Source organism: Jaculus jaculus, chromosome 6, assembly GCF_020740685.1.
Source record: "Jaculus jaculus isolate mJacJac1 chromosome 6, mJacJac1.mat.Y.cur, whole genome shotgun sequence".
Lineage (NCBI taxonomy): Eukaryota > Metazoa > Chordata > Mammalia > Rodentia > Dipodidae > Jaculus > Jaculus jaculus.
Genome location: NC_059107.1, coordinates 90937791 through 90960497, shown reverse-complemented (window position 1 = coordinate 90960497; position 22707 = coordinate 90937791). Strand labels below are relative to the sequence as shown.

At 41.4% G+C, this 22707-nt stretch overlaps 1 protein-coding gene across 1 annotated transcript; it reads left to right on the top strand.

Annotated features, from left to right (window-relative positions):
• The first annotated feature begins 397 nt into the window (after nucleotides 1-397).
• Nucleotides 398-4182, top strand: LOC101599705 (alpha-lactalbumin A). The gene is made up of 4 exons (XM_045153604.1): nucleotides 398-530; nucleotides 850-1008; nucleotides 2025-2100; nucleotides 4122-4182. The coding sequence occupies exons 1-4, from the start codon at nucleotides 398-400 to the stop codon at nucleotides 4180-4182; spliced, it is 429 nt and encodes a 142-aa protein (XP_045009539.1).
• Nucleotides 4183-22707: the final 18525 nt, after the last annotated feature.

Below are 22707 nucleotides of genomic sequence, written 5' to 3'. Positions count from 1 at the left end.
ACGAATCCTATTCTCTTTTCTAATTACTTCACTTGTGTTGTCCTTGAAGCCCCCTTTGTTTTTAAAGTAGGCTAGGGACAGCCTACTTCCTAGAAATAGCCCTACAAGAAACTAAAGTTTAAACAAAGCCAAGCGAAAAGCTGGATGGCACCTGGAACTCTCTCTGGGCAAAGAACAATGCTGGGTATTGACAAGATACTGGAGGAAGGGAAGGAAAAGTAGGGTGAAATTATGGAAGGAAGCTGACAGGTTCATTGTTTCTGTCTTGGCATGTAGTCTCTTTTTCATCCTCTTCCTACATGCAAGGCTTGGTGCCAGGGCTCCCAAGGCTTTCTTCATAAATAAAAGGAGGTGAAGCTGAGTTGTCCCCCAGTTCAGCTTCTTGGGGGCAGCCAAAATGATGTCTTTTGTATTTCTGTTCCTGTTGAGCATTTTGTTCCCTGCCATGCAAGCCACCCAACTTACAAAATGCGAGGTGTCCCAGAAGCTGAAAGACATGGATGGCTATCGAAATATTACTTTGCTTGAATGTGAGTTCTTTGTCCCTTGCTTGTTCTATTCCTTACCCGTCTCTCCTCCATCCACTTATGTCTCTTCTTCTAACCTTCATTTTCACTTAATCATCTATTCATACTCTTATATTCTGTGTTTTACTATTCTATTCAGCTTGCTCTATCCATCTTTCTCACTGTCTGAGCCTACTTTAGATTGCTCCTCACCTCATCAAGACACTACCATTTTTTGAGATTGTCTAAAAAGTCCTTTTTTTTTTCTGTCTGGAAACTGTATTTCCTTATTTATGCAAATCCTAGACATCTCTGAGATATGTCTTTCTCATGTTTCCCTCAGGGACTTGCATTATATTTCATACCAGTGGTTATGACACAGAAGCCATCATCAAAAACAATGGCAGCACAGAATATGGACTTTTCCAGATCAGTAATAAGTTTTGGTGTGGGAGTAGCCAGATCCCTCAGTCAAAGAACATTTGTGGCATCTCCTGCGACAGTGAGTAGACTCTTTTTTCTGCAGCCTGCATTTGAGAGCATATCCTTTATGGCTTTATTGCCATAAAATTGTGATTTGAAATGATAGTACTTAGTAAGAAACTGGGATTTTCTTTTTTTAAAAAAACATGTTACCAAGTTGTGTGTGTATATATATATATATATATATATATATATATGTTATATATATGTATATACATATATATGCATAATATATGTATATAACATATATATTACTTTTGTTTATTTATTTGAGAGCAACAGACAGAGAGAGAAAGAGGGAGAGAGAGAGAGAGTGGACATACCAGGGCCTCTAGCCACTGCAAAGGAACTCCAGATGCATGTGCCCCCTTGTGCATCTGGCTAACGTGGGTCCTGGGGAATTGTTACTCGAACCGGGGTCCTTAGGCTTCATAGGCAAGACCTTAACTGCTAAGCCATCTCTCCATCCTGGAGTTTTCTTTTTTTTAAAAATATTTTATTTATTTATTTACTTGAGAGACAGTGAGAGAAAAAGAGAAAGAGAGAGCAAGAGAATGGGTGTACCAGGGCCTCTAGCCACTGCAAGTGAACTCCAGACACATGTACCACTTTGTGCAACCTGGTTTTACATGAGTAATGCGGAATTGAACTCTGATCCTTAGGCTTTGAGAGGCAAGCGCCTTAACCACTGAGTTATCTGTCCAGCTCCATGAATATGGAATTTTCATGATCTCCAAAACCCCAGAAAGTTCATAAGGAGGAACTTTGATTTGTCTGAGACTTCCAGGTTTGATGCTCTGTAGTTTTGAGGTGTCAGTTGGTGAAGTTGACAATTTTTTCCAAGGGTATGCCAGGAAAGGGGAGGAAGTCTTGAGCCAGGAGAGGCAGTACTGCATTGGCCTTTTCATACACAAAGATGCTAGCCATAAGCCCCCAGTTCAGAGAAGACTCACTGAACCAGGGAAGAGGAGAGCGCGTTACCTCTCTGAGCAATGCTTCTTATCCCTCTCATTTCTTTTCCCATACTCCTGCTAGAGTTCCTAAATGATGACCTAACTGATGACATAATGTGTGTCAAGAAGATCCTGGATATCAAAGGAATTGACTACTGGTAAATCCTTGTTTGAGTTTATACTTTCTCTTCCTCGGACTTCATTGTTTTATGAACACTTTCCTCTCCTTTTATCTCCTAGTCATTTAATCTCGGATGCATTCTCCAAAACAAAACACTTTAGCAGATTCAAGGCTCCATTCTTTTGGTTTTTCAAGGTAGAGTCTCACTCTGGCCTAGGCTGACCTGGAATTCAAGGCTGGCCTTGAACTCACAGTGAACCTCCTGTATCTGCCTCCCAAGTGCTGGGATTAATGGCATGTGCCACAATGCTGGGCTTGAGTCAAAGTTCCATTTTTTTTTTTTTTTTATGAGTGTGTGTGTAGAGAATGTGTGGTGTGTGTAGGCTAGAGAAGAATGTTGGAATGTCTTTTTAAAAAATATTTTAATTTATTTGTGTGTGTGTGTGTGTGTGTGAGGGGGGGGAAGAGAGAGAGAGAGAGAGAGAGAGAGAGAGAGAGAGAGAGAGAGAGGGAGGGAGAGAGAATGGGCATTCCAAGGCCTCTAGCCACTGCAAGCAAACTCCAGATGCATATGCTACCATGTGCATCTGGTTTATGTGGTTTCTGGGGAATCTGAGCTGGATCCTTAGGTCTTGCAGGCAAGTGCCCTAACCACTAAGTCATTTCTCCAGCCCTGGGGTGTCTTTTATTGTTTCTTTGGGACAGAGTCTCTCACTCAGTTCATAGTTGCTTTTTAGTTAGTGAGCCCTAGCAATTCTCTGCTCTCTGTCCCTCACAGCCTGAGGTTACAACATGGGTGGCCATGCCTAGCTTTTTACATATGTGCTGGAGAATCAAGGCCCTCATGTTTGCACAGCAAGTGTTCTTATCACTGAGCAATCTTTCCAGCCACTGCAACGTTCCATTTTTAAGGCTCTCTCTCTCTTCTTTTCTTTTTTGAGGTAGGGTCTCACTCTAGCCCAGGTTGACCTGGAATTCACTATGTAGCCTCAAGGTGGCCTCACACTCAGTGATCCTCCTACCTCTGCCTCCCAAGTGTTGGTATTAAAGGCATGCACCACCAAGCCTGGCTTTAAAAAAAACCTTTATTTTTATTTGTTTATTTGAGAGAGAGACAGAGAAAGAGGCAGAAAGAGGGAAAGAGAGAATGGAAGCACCAGGGCCTCTAGCCACTGTGAACAAACTCCAGACACATGCGCCTCTTGTGCATGTGGCTTATGTGGGACCTGAAGAATCAAACCTGGGTCCTTAGGCTTCACAGGCCTAAGGCATGTGCCTTAACCGCTAAGCCATCCCTCCAGCCCCTGATTTTTTTTTTTTTTTTTTTTTTTTGAGGTAGGGTCTCATTCTAGTCCAGGCTGACCTGGAATTCAGTATGTAGTTCTAGGCTGGCCTTGAACTCACAGCTATCATACTCCCTTGATTAAAGGTGTATGCCACCATGCCCGCCTGGCTTTTAAGCTTCTTTTGTTCCACTCTTATATAACAACTTTTCTTATAGGAAGTTCCTTAGTGGAAGGCTAATACCCTAGCTTCCCTTCACCAGGCAAAGTCCTATCCTTAAAACAAGCCCTTTGGTATATCATTACACATCTTTTTTAGCCCTCTGGTTTTGTTAAATTTGTTAAATTTGATGGGCCATACCCCACCAGAAGCTCTTGTCATCTGTCCAGGAAAGTCCAATTCTTTTTTTTTGTTGTTGTTGTTTTTGTTTTTTGATTGTACTCTAGCTTAGGCTGACCTGGAATTCACTATGTAGTCTCATGGTAGCCTCTGACTCATGATCCTCCTACCTCTGCCTCCTGAGTGCTGGGATTAAAGGTACTGGCCACCACGCCCAGCTGGAAAGTCTAATTCTTAGCCACACTCTTCCCTTTCACCCTAAGACCCAGTCAGTCACCGGCAAGATGGGGAGCGAGAAGACAAGAGTGGGTAATTAGGGAGCGACTATGAACAAAATACACTGATATGTATATATGGAAATATCATAATGAAGCCCATTATTTTGTAACTAACTCCATAAGCCAATTCACTCTGTTCTTCCTTCTCCATTATCAGGCTGGCCCATAAGCCACTCTGCTCCGAGAAGCTGGAACAGTGGCACTGCAAGACGTTGTGAGCTCCGCTTGTCTTTGGCACACCTGCCTGTGTTCCTGAAGTTCCTCTTCCCTAATGCTACCTCAGTTTACCTCTTTCTGTCACACTGAAGCCAATTTGTCTCTGAGCCCTGGGCCCTGGCATGCCACCACTGGACTCTTGAGGACTATTCTCCACGGCACACTGGGTTTCGGAGCCTTGTGTAGAGCCCTCCATGGCATTGTTTTCACTACAACAAGAGATTCCTCTTTGCCTGAATAAAGGGCCTGATTTGAAGTGTTTGGCTCTATTTTCTTTCTGTAGGAAAAGGGAGGAAATAGGATAAAGGGTCACTTTTCTTCTCTACTGAAGAAGTAGGTTGAACTTTCCACAGGGAGATGAAGGTTGTTTTTGTATCAACTCAATTTTTTTTGTCATTCATTATATTTAAGGAGTCACAGAAGGATCCAAAGTTGTTAAAAGGGTCTTACCCCCCAAAGATTAAGACGAGGGGTAAAACTGTTAAAATACAAACATGTCAAAACTATCATGAGAGAGGGTAGCAATATGACTTGCCCATTCATAATAGGAAAAATAATTTATATTTGGAAAGATAGAAAAGAACAGATAAAAAGTATTTATTGAAGGGGTGGATTTAGTTTTTTTTTTTTGTTGTTTTGTTTTTGAGGTAGGGTCTCACTCTGGTCCAGGCTGACCTGGAATTAACTCTGTCATCTCAGGGTGGCCTTGAACTCATGGCAGTCCTCCTACCTCTGCCTCCCGAGTGCTGGGATTAAAGGCGTGCACCACCACGCCCGGCTGGATTTAGTTTTTGATATGCAAATCAGATTTTCTTCTACCCACAATCCTCCTGCTTCAGCCTCCAGAATGCTGGGATTACAAGTGTGTGAAAATACACATAGGTTATAAGGAGTAGAATTTAAGCTAGTTTTGAAGTGTGGGTGGGATTTTGAGAGGGAAAGGTGGGGCTTGGAAAAGGATAGCCTAAGCAGAGTTTCTAAGAATCAACAGATGAAGGGACTGAGAGATTTCCTTATTTATTTATTTTTTCAAGGAGAGCTGTGAAAAGAACTCTGGAAGTCAAAGATGAAATCTTATAAATTCATTGATTCTTAAAAACATAAACACATGGAAGCTATTAGTTTGGATCTTTTACTTTATCATTCTCTGTGCTTTTCTTTTCTTTTTCAAGGTAGGGTCTTACTCTAAATTCACTATGTAGTCTCAGGGTGGCCTTGAACTCATGACGATCTTCCCAAATGCTGCTGGGATCACTAGATCATCCCAGAAATCCTACCTCTGCCTCTTGAGTGCCTAGGATTAAATGTGTGCATCACCAGGCCCAGCTGCTTTTCTTGTTTTTAAGTGGGATATCTGCATGTCTTTATTCTAGTGATTATCGAATGTGTGGAAAAAAAATCAGGATACTTGAGTCCTGAAATTTGTGCATTGTTGGTGATCAGGTCACGTCTCTCCTTTGTGTCTCCATCATCTCATCTTAAAATGAGAGCTTTAGGGGCTGAAGAGATAGTTTAGTGGTTAAGCATTTGCCTGTGAAGCCTAAGGACCCTGGTTCGAGGCTTGATTCCCCAGGACCCACATTAGCCTGATGCACAAGGGGGCTCACGTGTCTGGAGTTTGTTCGCAGTGGCTGGAGGCCCTGGCATACCCATTCTCTCTCTTTCTGTCAAATAAATAAATAAAAATAAATATATTTAAAATAAAAAAATACGAGAGCTTTAGATCAGGCGAGATGACTTAGCCATTAAGATGCTTGCTTGCAAAGCCTAAGGACCCATGTAAGCCAGACGCATGAGGTGATGCAAGCACACAAGGTTGCCCATGCAGACAAGGTGACACATACATCTGGAGTTCACTTGCAGTGGTTTGCAGCCCCAGCATGCCAATTCTTTCTTTCTTCCTCTCTCTCTGAGCTATTTTCTTGCTTTGAAAATACAATATCCCAAAACTCTTTGATTTCCCACATTTTGAATTATGAATGAAGTTTGTCTTCTATCTCCCTAAGATGTTTAATATTGTTGATTGCACTCTCTCCACCTGTGTTGATTATTTTTCTTTTTAAGAAGCTGGGTGTGGTGGCACACGCCTTTATTTTTTTATTTTTTTTAAATTTTTTTATTATTTATTTATTTATTTATTTATTTATTTGAGAGCGACAGACACAGAGAGAAAGACAGATAGAGGGAGAGAGAGAGAATGGGCGCGCCAGGGCTTCCAGCCTCTGCAAACGAACTCCAGACGCGTGCGCCCCCTTGTGCATCTGGCTAACGTGGGACCTGGGGAACCGAGCCTCGAACCGGGGTCCTTAGGCTTCACAGGCAAGCGCTTAACCGCTAAGCCATCTCTCCAGCCCTTATTTTTCTTTTTGATATAAAAAAATACTGGACAAAAGAGACTTAGAAAGGGCTTGTTTTGGTTTATGGTTTGAAGGTTTAGTCAACATGGTGGCAAAGGTATGGCAGCAGGGCATGAGGTGGCTCGTCTGGAGCAATGAGGTCATATTGTATCTACAATCAAGAAGCCGAGAGAGAGAGAGAGAGAGAGAGAAAGAGAAAGAAGCAGGAAGAGAGAGATATAAATGCTGGTGCTCAACTCACGTTCTCATTTTTATTCAGTCTAGGACCTCAGCTCATAGATGGGGCTATCCATGTTCAGGGTTTCTCCTGTTTGGTCAAATCTTTCTAGAAACACACTTATAGAGATACACAGAGGTATGTTTTCATGGCGGTTCTAAATCTAGTCAAGTTGACAAAGAAAATTAACTATTACACTTTCTTTGCCTTGATCATGCTTAGAAGCCATCAGCTCCCACGTGAAGCCTCTATATTTAGGAAACCTGTATACTGACAAGGGTAGGGGCAACTGCCCTAAACCTAATGAAAACACTCAGGAAATTATATTATTATATTATTCTTACCATTTTAGTATGAATTTAAATACAACGTGATACATATTTAAATACAATGTGATACATATTCAGTAGGGTTATATGGTATCTTCTTTTCTTTTCTTTTTTAATTTTTTTTTTTTTATTTTATGTGAGAGCGACAGACACAGAGAGAAAGATAGATAGAGGGAGAGAGAGAGAATGGGCGCGCCAGGGCTTCCAGCCTCTGCAAACGAACTCCAGACGCGTGTGCCCCCTTGTGCATCTGGCTAACGTGGGACCTGGGGAACCGAGCCTCGAACTGGGGTCCTTAGGCTTCACAGGCAAGCGCTTAACCGCTAAGCCATCTCTCCAGCCCTTCTTTTCTTAACTAAGAGACAAAGCTTCCCCAAGTGTATGTGAAGGGACAGAGTTGGATGAGCATTCTGCCCACTGATCTGGTATCTGCCTTTTTTCCTATCACTGGGCCCAGTGGCAGCCTCAGGAAGGCTCATCCCTGGAAAGTACTAGGAGCTAGTGCCGTCAAGTGGAATGCTATTGAAGCTGGGGCTGTGCTGGTCAGCTTACTTCTAGCTGTGTCAACTTTGCCTTATGGTTATGGGAAACTGAGTTGCACAGAACTTGCACCAGAGATAGAGAACCAGAAAATTCATGTTGATATGGACTGGGGAATAACGTCCAAAACCTGAGTCCTGAGCTCTGATAGCTCAGAGGTTTTTTTTTTTTTTTTTTTTTTAATGTTTATTTATTTATTTTGAAAGTAACAAAGAGGAAGAGAGAGAGAGTAAGAGAGAATGGGCACGCCAGGGCCTCCAGCCACTGCAAACAAACTCCAGACGCATGTGTCCCCTTGTGCATCAGGCTAACGTGGGTCCTGGGGAATCGAGCTTCGAACCGGGGTCCTTAGGCTTCACAGGCAAGTGCTTAACCGCTAAGCCATCTCTCCAGCCCGCAGAGGTTTTATAGATAGTAGGGCAGGCAGTCTGACATCATGTTGAATTCTTTACAGTATTGGTGGGTTAGAGGTTTCTAAGGTTACATGATTTGGGGGCACAAACAAAAAGTACCTTAGCAATCAGTTAGTGATAAGAAATTAGAAATGTAGAACAGAAAGCTGTTTGTTGAGGGGTGTTTGTGCCTATGGCTGCACTAACCAGATAACGTGCAAGCAGGGTGCAGCTGCATAGATAGGGAGGAGACTCAGGGTCACGCTGGTACAGCTTGTACAATAGAAACTGTGTTTTAGAGTCTCATCTGTTAAATTCCTCCTACCACGTTATTACTATGAAGAACCTAAGATAGCTAACTCATAAAGAGAAAAAGTTTACTTAGTTGCCAGCTTTTGAAGATCAAAGTCCAAGAACAGGGGCCCACATTAATTAGGCCTTGGACGAGGTAGGTGGAAGGCAGTACATCATGGGAAGATTGTAGGAGGCATCAAGTGGCTGCATCTCAGATTGGAGGACTGGGGCCGGGAGAGAGGGAAGGACAGGGAGTTGGAGAGATTGGAGTCTTACCAACTGGCCTGAGGAGAGACAGCCGTAGTATCATGGCAGGGAACATGTGATCTCCTAATTCTGTTTTCACTGAAACTTCTTTCTGTCTAGGAACTGGGAACATTAAAAAATTTGGTAGATGGTAAATTTGAGAAATTTCTATGAGAGAAACTGTTGTTTTCTTTCTACCTGCTTGTAAAGCCAGTAACAAATGTGATGCTGGGTGTAGAACATTGAGTTTTGTCAGTATCTATTTTGTGTTTCCTCTATTTAACATCACTTGAGCTTCAAAATGCTAATGACCAATGCTAGTGAGAGTGTAGTGACAAATTCTGCCTAGGACTGTTTGCTAATTTTTGGGGGTTCCCCCAGATTTATGACTCAGACTCCTCTCAAGGTCAATAACCTGGGAAGGAAGTGGGGAGAGTGAGCATTGAGAGTCTGACATCTTTTGCCCTCTTGACCAATGGAAATCCCAACCATATTTAGCATGGCTGAATTTCCACGCTGGCTTACTGTTATTCCTTCTTCATTAGGATCCTTTTCTTGGTGTTGAATGACAGCCCTCACTGTCCCTATGAGTGACAGACCTCCCTGTCCCTAGCAGACATAGTCAAAGTTCCTCAGAGACCTAGATAAAATGTACTCAGTCAATGATCATGCAGCATGCACACATTGGGGCTCAAATGGGTGAAACCTGATGCTCAATGGGGGAAACCCAACGGGCAGTCTGGACTCTGCCATGTTAGACAGCTAATGGGGATGGGTGGTATGTATAGCCAGACCCCACAGGTAGTGCCCACATGGCTTTGACTTGCTTGATAGAAATAAGTTTGTAATTGGGCAGAAGCCTCACGAGATTTGTGTGCCTGATGTTCTCTGGTTACCTTTTCAAATGTTTTCCACCTATGAGCTGAACAAGTGGCTTCAAGGTTAGAGGTATCTGGTATCTTCTGGTTTGTTTCTGGTTTTAGAGAAATTACATGTTTTACCTGTCTAGACAACTTTTTGTTTCTGCATTGCATGTAAATTACAATGTGGCTTTCTTCATTCAGGCAGTCCAACAGATTTTAGATGAGGAATGTTTACATTCTGTGTACTCCAAAAGTTTATGCTGGAATTCTATTTATTTCAAAAGATTTTTTGCTTGGCTCTAAAGTTCTTTTCTTGCCAATACTACTTCAAACTAAGACATTCTTAGAGACTTAATGTGTGGCTGAGATCAATCATAGATGCTACACAGACAGTTGAATATTTAAAATCATTTGGGTCCAAATTTAAGTTCATAGGCCCAGCATTGCAAGGTCATACTGATAAGACAGTCTCCTCTCTTATTCTCTGGCCACATGAATGGCCTATTGGTGAAGACTTAAATTTGTAGGCCATTAGAAGCAGAGAAATGAAGATACTATAAGGCTACACTGGTAAGGTGGCCTCCACTCTAGACAAACCTTTTTGGAGTCCTGTTTTCTGGCAGTGGAAACAGGTATAGATAGGAGCTGAAGCTATGGAGTGGGTATCTTAGGCTTGCATTTGGGATCCCATTGGTAAGAGTACAAACTCTAAGTTGACTTGGGAACCCATTGGTAAGGATTTAATTCCACAGACCCCATGCTTCCCAGTACAATCTTGAAAGTGCCTTATATATAGGCTGTTTTTGCTCTAAAATGCTATGCAACATTAGCTGCCATGGGACTATGTGTGCGTCCTGGCTCAGGGCGTGATCGTGAGGTTCCCAGGCTTACTGAGACTTTACACCCTGTATCTGCCAGATCTTGTCTTAAGGCAAAATAGCAACAGCTTGTAATTGTAGTTTTCTCTCTCTATTTTTTTCCCCTTGTCTAAGATTACTAAAACTTTGTTAGAATGCAGTTCTCAGACTTCTATGACACTGAAAAGAAAGAGCATAAAAAATAAGCAAAAACCATATTTGACTAAGACTTTCAGTGAGCTAGAACTTTATAATTTACATGTAGAGAGGTAATCTTAATTTGTTCTATGATGTCATGAGTACAATTCAGATTTGTCATTGCTGAGCTTGTAATTCAGGCTTTTAGAATTTCAAGCTGCTTAGAGGACTGTTGGGATCACAGCATTTTACTGGGTGTGAGGCTCACACCTTTAATCCTAGCAGCAGGCAGTTTTAGGGGATTATGAGAGAAACAGGATCCTACTAGGTAAGATGGCTCACACTTTTAATTCCTGCACTTGAGAAGTGGAGGCAACAGTATCAAAACTAACCTGCCTCTAGACAATGACTACAGAAATACCATTAATCCCTGAAGCTACCAAATTAACTTTGGGGACAGTACTCATGATGTCTTAAAACAGCTGTCAAGATGTTATTCTGTAACATTTTCTTTTAATATGTTTTCATTTATTTATTTGAGAGCGACAGACAGACAGAGAAAGAGGCAGATAGATAGAAAGAAAATGGGCATGACAAGGCCTCCAGCCACTCCAAATGAACTTTAGATGCATGTGCCACCTTGTGCATCTGGCTTACGTGGGTCTTGGGGAATTGAGCCTTGAACTGGGGTCCTTAGGCTTCACAGGCAAGTGCTTAACCACTAAGCCATTTTTCTGGCCCTATTCTGTAACATTTTACTAAACTATTTCCATGTGTGTTAAATTTGTTGGCAAGGAGTATCTCCAGGCAGTAATCAAGTTTTACCTGTATCTGCAATTCTATAGATTTATGATGATAGAATGGGCAAGTCCTAGATACTAGATTATCAATTACATGTGGTTTCTCTTAATGAGCCTATAAAAAAGGCGGTTAACAAGCTGAGCACTGGATGTTGGTGCCAAGAAACTGGCATGCTGCATGGCAGATTTTCAAGATAAAGAGTTTAATAAAAAATGCCCAATTCACAGACTTCCACACAGTACTAGTGAAACTATACCCCTTAGTTGATGGTTTCTTGGATTATAAGCTTGAGAATGTAAACTGTGATTCAAAATTTTAGAATCTCATTTTCTGTAAGTATCAGTATTGTGAACAGGACATGTTAGAGAAATATGACATAACCTGTTTCAAGAATAGGAAAAAAAAAACATTCAAATGAGGTTGAAAGTAATCACCTAGCATAAGATTGATTTAACATGTACAGCTTTATTTATTCAATAAATATTAATTGAGTACTCAAAAAAAAGGAGGTTAACAAAGTTTTTGTGAGTTAAGGTTAAATAGGATTATAAGAAGAAACCTAGAAAGATAAAACTTACCTAAAATCAATCTCTTTTTAGAGGGAGCTAAGATTTTCAGGCTAAACCTAGTTCTTGTCAGTTTAATATAAACCCAGATAAACCCTATGCCAAACTGTTAAATTCAGGTGTTCTCATCTGTTTCCATGCTCTCGAGGATGCTCTTAAATTTCCACTTTTTTTTTTTTTTTTTTTTGAGGTATGGTCTCACTCTAGCCCAGGCTGATCTGGAATTCACTATGTAGTCTCAGGGTGGCCTCGAACTCATGGCAATCCTACTACTTCTGCTTCCCGAGTGCTGGGATTAAAGGCGTATGCCACCACGCCCCGCTTAGGACACATTTTTTTGTTTTGTTTTGTTTTTCAAGATAGGGTTTCACTCTAGCCCAGGCTGACCTGGACTTCACTACGTAGTCTCAGGGTGGCCTCGAACTCACAGCGATCCTCCTACCTCTGCCTCCCAAGTGCTGGGATTAAAGGCGTGCACCACCACGCCCGGCCCATTAGGACACATTTTTAATGACAATCTATTCAGCTTATTTCTAGACAGTTCTAACTGGGTTACATTTGTTACCTTGGTAATTTTCACATTCAGTTTTTTCATGCCTTGGGTAAGAGCACAAAGGAGATCCCAACAAGGGTAGAAAGATGGCAGATGCTAGTAAGGCTGGAAGCTCCCGTTCAGTTTTTCTTCCCTTAGGCATTGACAGTGGCCAGCATCTGTCAGGTGGTCAGACCTTGGGGGATGCCTTAGGGAAGATAGAGGATGAGAATGATAGAAGATGTTTATCATCTTCTCCTCCTCTCCTAGGTGCCAGCCATAGTAGGGTGCCAAAGGCATACTGGATGCCATTCAAGGCAGATGCCACATGTGCCAGGCCTGTTTTGTGGGGAGATTCCTGTGATACTCAAAGCCTGGAAAAAGCTAGTTTTGTTTGTTATACAATTTAAGTAACATATTAATTATAAGAGACTAACCCTTCTTCTATCTCTCCTAGTTAAATGCTAACATGCTAAGATGCTTAGTTTTTTGTTCTGTCCTTTTTTTTATGGCTGTCACTACTTTAATATTTTATTTATTTATTATTTGACAGAGAGAGAGAGAGAGAGAGAGAGGGAGGAGAGAACAGGAGTGCCAGGGCCTCCAGCCACTACAAATGAGCTCTAGATGCATGTGCCACCTTGTGCATCTGGCTAATGTAGGTCCTGGGGAATTGAACCTGGGTCCTTTGGCTTTGCAGGCTAATTCCTTAACCACTAAGCCATTCCTTCACCTCTGTTCTGTCCTTTTCGTTCTTGATCACATGATTGTCTTTTTTTAATAATTTTTTTTATTAGTTTTCTATTCAGCAAATACAGGCAGTTTGGTACCATTATTAGGCTCATCCATGACCTACCCCCTCCCCATTGGCCCCTCCTTATTGATGTATATGGGTCGTGCATTGTGGATTTAGCCCACAGTTGTTGGTACAATAAATGTCTCTGTATATCCTGACCCAACATGTGGCTCTGACATTCTTTCCGCCCCCTCTTCCGCAAAATTTCCCTGAGCCATATTGGGTTCATTTTTGGTCTGCTTCAGTGATGAGGTGTTGGGGGCCTCTGAGGCTCTGACTCTCTGATTTGGTAGGAGTTGATTTTTCTCTGTGTTGGTCTCCTTCCCCCTTGTGCTGGTATCCGGTTCACCAGGAAAACAGCACCCTTGCTTGTTTCACTAATTTTCCTTAGTTTCAGTTGGGGCCCTTTTGAGGTATGATGGGTGGCTCTCTCCTTTGGATATGCATCTATCTGAAAAAGAGAAGCAGATTTTCCAACAGAGAGTAAGTTAGCACCAGGACAAATGAGATAGCCCTTACTTTTTAATAGAGAATTGAATAGGTGTAGGCCCTCTTGTAGCCCATGATTGATGGTAGCTTGGTATTGGAGAGTGGGCTTTTGTTTAGATATGATTCTGACTTGTTTCCCAGCTCCAGCTATGGGTCCCGCACCACTGAGGGTATCAGTTAGCCAAATCAAGAGCAGTTGGTTCCCCACCATGGCTGTGTGCCACTATTGCACTTGTGTGGGCATCACAACAGGTTATTTTCTGCTAAATAGGTTAGACCATGAGTTGCTTGGAGAGATATTGGTCATTTCCCCCAGTCACCCATGTGGCGCCTTCTGGCACTAGACACACTGACTGTCTGGGGACTGACTCTCTCCTGGCTTCCAGCCATGCTGTTCCATTTTACGTGTCAGCTGCATATGGAGTCTTCAGCAATAGGGTCTTACCACTAACCTTTGGTGGGTCATCAAGTACTCTGAAGAAATCTGTCATTCTTTTAGGAAACCTTGTAGGTTTCTCTGATCAAAAGCTCATTGTGGATGATAGCCCCATGCTGGTACTGGGAGTCACAGGCACATGACTGTCTTTTAAGTTCCATATATGTCTAACACTGTCACTGGGCAGCTGAGGTTTTCCACAATTCTTTAACTAGATCTGTTTCACAGATCAGATACAGTGCTCTGTATCAGCATTATTCTATAAGAACGGTGTAACTCCCTCTCTGAGTACTGATAACCATATATGAAGCCATAGCCATTTGGAGATACTGGAATTAAAAAAGATAACCAATATTTTGGTTCCTGCTCCCAGGTCAAATAGGCCACTGGAGACAGTGGGACACTCCTATTAGTCCAAAACTCTGGTGAATCACCTGTTCTCTTGCCCACAAAGATTGTGGAGTCCTCAGAAACTGGACTCCAAACAGTGCACAGCCTGCAAGAGGAGAGTCAAAATAGAAAGCCTTCCTCACCAGGGTCTACGCCACCCCACCCTGAATGTACCTCATCTAGAAAACAATCCTTGATGCTTCCAGGGGAAGCCACTTAGTCAGCATGGCCCTGACATCCTGAAGATGGCACATACACTGAGCCATAGAGCTCCTCTGAGGTCCCTAGAGTCTTTCCTAAAGAACCACTATTGATCTTCAAAAGTTCATATTTAATTAAAATTTGGCTACCTATTTGGCCTTAAATACTGAGAGAAAAGTATAACCAAGAATGTAAATTAGAGTTTGGCTTATAAGCATCACTGTTTGACACTGAATACTGATAGACAATTTTTTTTTGGCCTGACTCCATTTTATTTATTTATTTTTAAATTTTTATTAGCATTTTCCATGATTATAAAAAAATCCCATGGTAATTCCCTTCCTCCCCCCTGACACTTTCCCCTTTGAAATTCCATTCTCCATCATATTACCTCCCCATCTCAATCACTGTACTTACATATATACAATATCAACCTATTAAGTACCCTCCTCCCTTCCTTTCTCTTCCCTTTATGTCTCCTTTTTAACTTACTGGCCTCTGCTACTAAGTATTTTCCTTCTCACGCAGAAGCCCAATCATCTGTAGCTAGGATCCACATGTGAGAGAGAACATGTGGTGCTTGGCTTTCTGGGCCTGGGTTACCTCACTTAGTATAATCCTTTCCAGGTCCATCCATTTTTCTGCAAATTTCATAACTTCATTTTTCTTTACTGCTGAGTAGAACTCCATTGTATAAATGTGCCACATCTTCATTATCCATTCATCAGTTGAGGGACATCTAGGCTGGTTCCATTTCCCAGCTATTATAAATTGAGCAGCAATAAACATGGTTGAGCACATACTTCTAAGGAAATGAGATGAGTCCTTCGGATATATTGATAGCCAATTTTATTGATGCTATATTTAAGACCTAACCACACTAAGTTCTTATATTGATTTATGCCTTCTTCCAACAGGACCTGATTATCTTTTACTGTCTTGAAAATAATCTTAATGGCTCTGTTAACCATTTATCTTTTATGAATATTAATCCTAAAGTCTGGATGAGAGGGGGGGAGAGAAGGGGGGAATGGGCATTCCAGGGCCTCCAGTCACTGTAAATGAACTCCTAATGCATGCACCACCTTGTGGGTCTGGCTTACGTGGGCCCTGGGGAATCAAATCTGGGTCCTTTGGCTTTATAGACAAATACCTTAACTGCTAAGCCATCTCTTTAGTCCCTTGGGATATTTTTGTATGCATTTCAAACAAAACCAACCCTCTTATTTAAGTCCTTCAGAAAGTTCCAATTATTGTACCTGCTTAGTACTTACTTCCTATGTACCTTCCAAATGAGTCAGAAGTGTTCCTTCTAACCTGGGAATAGTGTGTGTTATTTTGTGGGTTGTGAGACTGTTATATGTCATGGTCAGTATCTTGACCCTTCCCTTAGGTTTCCGGTCACCTGAAAAGTTTCCTGGGGGAACCAGAAGGAGCAGTCATATATTTTCTTAGAACAAAAATTTAAATTCATCATCACTTAATATGTAGTTAGATCAGTCCAAGAACTATAGAATTTCCATTGCAATTTTATCAATGACCACAAGATGTCACAATGAACCCATGGTATTTTAAATAAACTAGAAGGAATCAGAAACAAGGGTGGTCAAAAAGCGCAATTAGGCAAAAGTGGCAAATCCAACAAAGTGTAATTCCAGCCTTGAGATAATACTTTCCAATCACTCACCAACTCCAGATTCAATTCTGCCACAGACATCCAGTGCGGGCACTTACAGACAAACAAGAAACCGAAACAGTGAAGCCCGATAACCTCGGTGCATTGGCTGAGAACCTGACTGTGATGGCGGTGGGGGGAAGAGCTCACCTTAGTCCCAGTGATCAGTAAGAGGCTAAATTAATTAAATTTAGGACATTTTCAAATTATTTCTCATTGCTAATTTATTATGAAAGATACAACTCAAGGGTTGGAGAGGGAGCTTAGTGGTTAAGGCATATACTTGCAAAGCCAAAGGACCTAGGTTTGATTCTCCAGGACCCACATAAGCCAGATGCACGAAGTGTCACATGCGTCTGGAGTTCATTTTCAGTGGCTAGAGGCCCTGGCATGCCCATTTTTTCTCTCTTTTTATTATTTATTTTAAAAATTATTTATTTATTTACAAGGAGAGAGAAAAAGAGAGAGAGAGAAGACAAACAGAGAGAATGAGCATGCCAGAACCTCTAGCCACTGCAAATGAACTCCAGATGCATGTGCCCCTTGTGCATCTGGCTTATGTGGGTCCTGGGGGATAGAACCTAGGGAATTGGACCTGGGTCCTTTGGCTTTGCAGGCAAGTGCCTTAACTTCTAAGCCATCTATCCAGTCTCCATTCTCTCTCTCTCTCTCTCTAAAATAATAAATAATAAAAGATACAACCCAGGACTGCTAAATGTAAGAGATGTTCAGGAAATGGTGTGTGAGTGGGAAGGAGGTGCAGAGCTTCCAAGCCTCTGAGGGTGAGTTTCCCTTCCTGTATCTTAATGCTTTCACCAAACCAGAAGCTCATTTCTAAGACCTCATCTCCATACTTCCTCAGGAATGAAAGTCCCCATCCCCCAAGCATGCATTAAATCTTTCTGGTTACCAGCTGCCATCCTGAAGCTATCTAGGGGCTCTATTTTAAGTTACTTCTCAAACACATATGGTCGAAAAAAGATATGGTAGAAAAGCTCAGATACAATAGAAAGGGTCTTGTCAATTAATATATATGTATATATGTAAATATTTTATTTATTTGCACATGTATGTGTGTCTGTGTGTATGAGCATTCCAGGGCCCTTGCTGCTGCAAATAAACTTCTGACACACATGTCACATTTTATGTCTGGCTTTACGTGGGTGCTAGGGAATTGAATCCAGGCCCACAGGCTTTGCAAGAAAGTGCCTTTGACTGCTCAGCCAATTCCCCAACCCCTTGTCAATGAATATTTAAAAGTTATTTTTTTCAATTTGGATTTTTAAAAAGTATTTTATTTTTATTTATTTATTTATGAGAGAGAGAGAGAGAGAGAGAGAGAGAGAGAGCCCTTCAGGGCCTTCAGCCACTGCAAACAAACTCCAGATATATGTGCCCCCTTGTGCATCTGGCTTATGTAGGTTCTGGGCAATTAACCCTGGATGCTTTGGCTTTTCAGACAAGTTCCTTAACCACTAAGTCATTTCTCCAGCCCAAAAGATCTTTCTTTTAATTGACAACTTCCATAATTATAGACAATAAACCATGATAATTCCCTCCCCTTCCCACTTTCCCTTCATAAATCCACTCTCCATCATATCTCTTCCCTCTCTCCAGTAGTCTCTCTTTTATTTATTTATTTTAAAATAGTGTATATTTATTTATTTGACCGAGAAAGAGGGAGAGAGAAAGAATGGGCACACCAGGTCCTCCATCTACTGCAAATGAACTCCAGACGCATCTGGCTAATGTGGATTGTGAGGAATTGAACCTGGGTGCTTTGGCTTTGCAGGCAAGTGCCTTAACTGAGAAGCCATCACTCCAGTCCCGTCTCTCTTTTATTTTGATGTCATTAGCTTTTCCTCCTATTATGAGGGTCTTGTCAAGGTAGTGCTAGGCACTGTGAGTTCATGGATATCCAGGCCAATTTGTGTCTGGATGCTTGTGTTGTAAGAGTCCTACCCTTCCTTTGTCTCTTACATTTGTTCTGCCACCTATTCTGCAATGGACCCTGAACCTTGAAAGGTGTGAGAGAGATGTTTCAGTGCTGAGCACTCCTCTTTCACTTCTTTTCAGTACTATGGTACCTTTTTGGTCATCCCAGTGGTCACCGCCATTGAAAAGAGAAGCTTCTCTAACCAAAAGTAAGAGTAACATTACTATATGGGTATGAACATTAAGAAAAGTGCTTACAAGGAAGTTTCGTGAGCATAATATATGCATTTAGCCAGACACGAGCAGGCATTACACTCCTAGGGCTCATGAGGCTTTTTTATTCAAATATTTTTATTTATTTATTTATTTGAGAGTGACAGACAGAGAGGCAAGCAGAGAGAGAGAGAGAGAGAAAGAGAGAGAGAGAGAGAGAGAGAGAGAGAGAGAGAGAGAGAGAGAGAGAATGGGCGCACCAGGGCCTTCAGCCACTGCAAACGAACTCCAGACGTGTGCGCCCCCTTGTGCATCTGGCTAATGTGGGTCCTGGGGAATTGAGCCTCGAACTAGGGTCCTTAGGCTTCACAGGCAAGTGCTTAACCGCTAAGCCATCTCTCCAGCCCTCATGAGGCTTTTGATTAGGTTTTTAGTACCAGGCATGTATTCCCTCCCATGGAATAGTGTCCAGTCCAATTAGAGAGCAGTTGGTTCCCCCCAAAACAGATGTGCCACTATTGCACCCATTTGGTCATTTGTCGTGGCCAAACTTAAGGCTTGCAGTGTCCACTGGTTTTGCTGCTGATGACTTTGTCCCATGGAGCTGCATGCAACATAGATTTTTCCAGCTTTCTGTCAGCTGGTCTACATGGAGGAGGTTTTTAGCCCAGTCCAGCAGGATTTGTCAGTGACTTCGCAGCTCAAGCATGTGGAGTCTTCAGCAACAGGGTCTTACAACTTATTTCTGGTAGGAAACCAAAGGCCTTGGAACTAGCTCGAAATGTTTTGGAGACAACAGGGACCTCCCTGTCCAACAACTCACTGGTAGGTATCCTATCCCTGGCAGTGAAAATTTTCTAGTAGCAATCTATGGCTTCTGGATGTGCCATTATTCAAAGAAGTAGGCTTTCATATGTCTTATTCACAATATCTTGAATTTGATTAATCTTCCCCCACCTTTCTTTTACTCAGTCTTTTCCTCTGGCCTCACTTAGGCCATTCCACTCCCTGTAATCTGTTCATCTATTTACATATATACAATATCATACCCTGAAGTCCTTTATTCTCCTCCCTTCTTTATAGCTTTTTTCTAGCTTACTGGCCTCTATTACCCATTTTTGGTTCTAGCTCATACACAAGTCTAAACATTTATAGCTAGAGCCCATATATGAGAGAGAACATGTGATATTTTGCTTCCTGGGCCTGGGTTACCACACTTAGTATAATCCTTTCCAGATCCATCCATTTCCCTGCAAGTTTCACAGAAAAGAAAAATTTCATTTTTCTTTACTGCTGAATAGAACTCCATTGTGTAAATGTTCCCCATCTTTATTACCCATTCATCTGTTGAAGGGCATCTAGGGTAGTTGTATTTCCTAGCTATTGTGAATAGAGCAGCAATAAACATGGTTGTGAATGCACATGTCTCTAAGGTAGTGAGAAGAGTCATTAGGATATATATGCCTAGGAGTGCTATAGCTGGGTTGTATGGTAAATCTATTTTTAGCTGTCTCTGGAACCTCCACACTGATTTCCACAATGGCTGTACCAGTTTACATCCCACCAACAGTGTAGAAGGATTCCACTTTTTCCACATCCTCACCAGTATCTGTTGCCATTTTCTCTTTCTTTCTCTCTTTCTCTTTCCTTTCTTCTTTCCTCCCTTCCTCCTGCTTCCTTCCTTCCTTCCTTCCTTCCTTCCTTCCTTCCTTCCTTCCTTCCTTCCTTCCTTCCTTCCTTCCTTCCTTCCTTCCTTCTTCCCTTCCCTTCCCTTCCCTTCCCTTCCCTTCCCTTCCCTTCCCTTCCCTTCCCTTCCCTTCCCTTCCCTTCCCTTCCCTTCCCTTCCCTTCCCTTCCCTTCCCTTCCCTTCCCTTCCCTTCCCTTCCCTTCCCTTCCCTTTTCTTCTTTTCTTTTCTTTGTTTTCTTGAGGTAGGGTTTCACTCTAGCCCAGGCTGACTTGGAATTTTCTATGTAGTCCTGGGATTGCCTCAAACTCACAGCGATTCTCCTTCCTCTGGTTCCTGAGAGCTGGCATTAAAGGCATGTGCTACCATGCCCAGCTCATTTCTTTTCTTGATGCAAGCCATTCTGACATGATTGAGATGGAATCTCAAAGTAGTTTCATTTTGCATTTCCCTAATGGCTAAGGATGTAGAATATTTTTTAGATGTTTATATGCCATCTGTATTTCTTCTTTTGAACACTCTCTATTTAGTTCCATAGCCCATATTTTAATTGGGTTGCTTGATTTCTTATTTAGTTTTTTGAGTTCTTTGTATATCCTTGATATTGTTCCTCTGTTAAGTGTATAGGTGGCAAAGATTTTCTGCTGTTATGTAGGTTGCTTCTTTGCTCTATTCACAGTGTCCTTTGCTATGCACAACCTTTTCTGCTATGGATAAGACTTCCAGTACTATATTAAATAAAATTGGGGACAGTGGACACTCTTGTATTTTTCCTGATTTTACTGGAAAAGCTTCAAGCTTTTCCCCATTTAGTATTATGTTGGCTGCAGGTTTGCCATAAATAGCCTTTATTATATTGAGATGTGTTCCTTCTAGTCCCAGTTTCTTTAGGACTTTTAGCATGAAGGATATTGGATTTTGTCAAATGCCTTTTCTGCATCTATTGAGATGGTCATGTGATTTTTTTGTCTTTCAATCCATTTATATAGTGTATTATATTTATTGCTTTGCCTGTTAAACCATCCCTGCATGTCTGGGATAAAGCTTTCCTTTTCTATTTTATGGAAAAGTTTGAGAAGCATTGGTTCTTTCACCTGTGACTGTCTGGTAAAATTCACCAGTGAATACATCTGGGGCCTGGATTTTTTTGGGTGTGGGGAGATTTTTTTTATAATTGCTTGGATCTCTGTACTTATTATAGGTCTATTTGAATGGCTTATCTCATCTTGATAGGGCATACAAATGTAGAAAATCATCTATTTCTTTTATATTTTCCAACTTAGTGGAGTATATATTTTCTTAAAGTATGTCCTTATGGTTTTCTGAATTTCTTTGGTGTCTATTGTAATGGTTCCTTTTTCATCTCTAATTTTATCAATTTGTGTCTCTTCTCTTTTTTTTTTTTTTTGGTCAGATTTGCTAAAGATTTATCAATTCTGTTTATCCTTTCAAAGAATCAACTGTTTTTTTCATTGATTCTTTTTGTTTTGGTTTCTATTTCATTAATTTCTGTCTTAATCTTTATTATTTCTTCCTGTCTACTGATTTTTGGTATGCTCTGTTCTTCTTTTACCAAGGCCTTATGGTGAAGCATTAAGTTGTTTACTTGTGAATTCTCTAATTTTTTAATATAAGCACTTAAAGATATAAATTTCCCTCCTGGGACTGCATTCATTGTGTCCCAAAGGTTTTGGTATGTTGTGTTCTTATTATCATTTGATTCTATGAATTTTTTTGATTGATTCATTCATAATTTAGTAGTGCATTGTTTAGTTTCCATGATTCTGTGTATGCTCTGTAGTTTTCCTGTTGTTGATTTGTAGTTTAATCCCATTGTGATCAGATAGAGTGCAAGGAATTATTTCAATTTTCCTATACTTGTTGAGGTTTGCTTTGTGTCTTAATATATACATTCAATCAAAACCAGCATGGAGTATTTATTTAAGAGTGGGCATTAAAACAAACAGATAATCTAACAAAGCCAAAGTCCCTAAGGGTGTGTGCTACCCCACAGCCTTAATCTTATCAATTGGAAGGCTGAGATTTCTAGTTTGTAAAGGGTTCCAAGTCAGCCTGGGACTGAACAAGAGACTCTGACCCCAAGATGACAGCAGAAGTAGAAGAAAACAAAGGCAATATAAATCAGGTAGCAACAAAGGACAACCCCAAAATACAGCTTATTTAAGAATGTCAAAGGCAGGGCTGGAGAGATGGCTTAGCGGTTAAGTGCTTGCCTGTGAAGCCTAAGGATCCCGGTTCGAGGCTCGGTTCCCCAGGTCCCACGTTAGCCAGATGCACAAGGGGGTGCACGCATCTGGAGTTCGTTTGCAGAGGCTGGAAGCCCTGGCGTGCCCATTCTCTCTCTCTCTCCCTCTATCTGTCTTTCTCTCTGTGTCTGTCGCTCTCAAATAAATAAATAAATAAATAATTTTAAAAAAAAAAGAACGTCAAAGGCAGCAATCCATCAAATCTAACCTATAACCTGGAATGTACTATTAGCGCTTCTAATGCAGGCTTAGGGACCTGGTGTAAGTAGGCCCTGTTACCTTTTGGGATGGCTTTAGTCTCACCTATT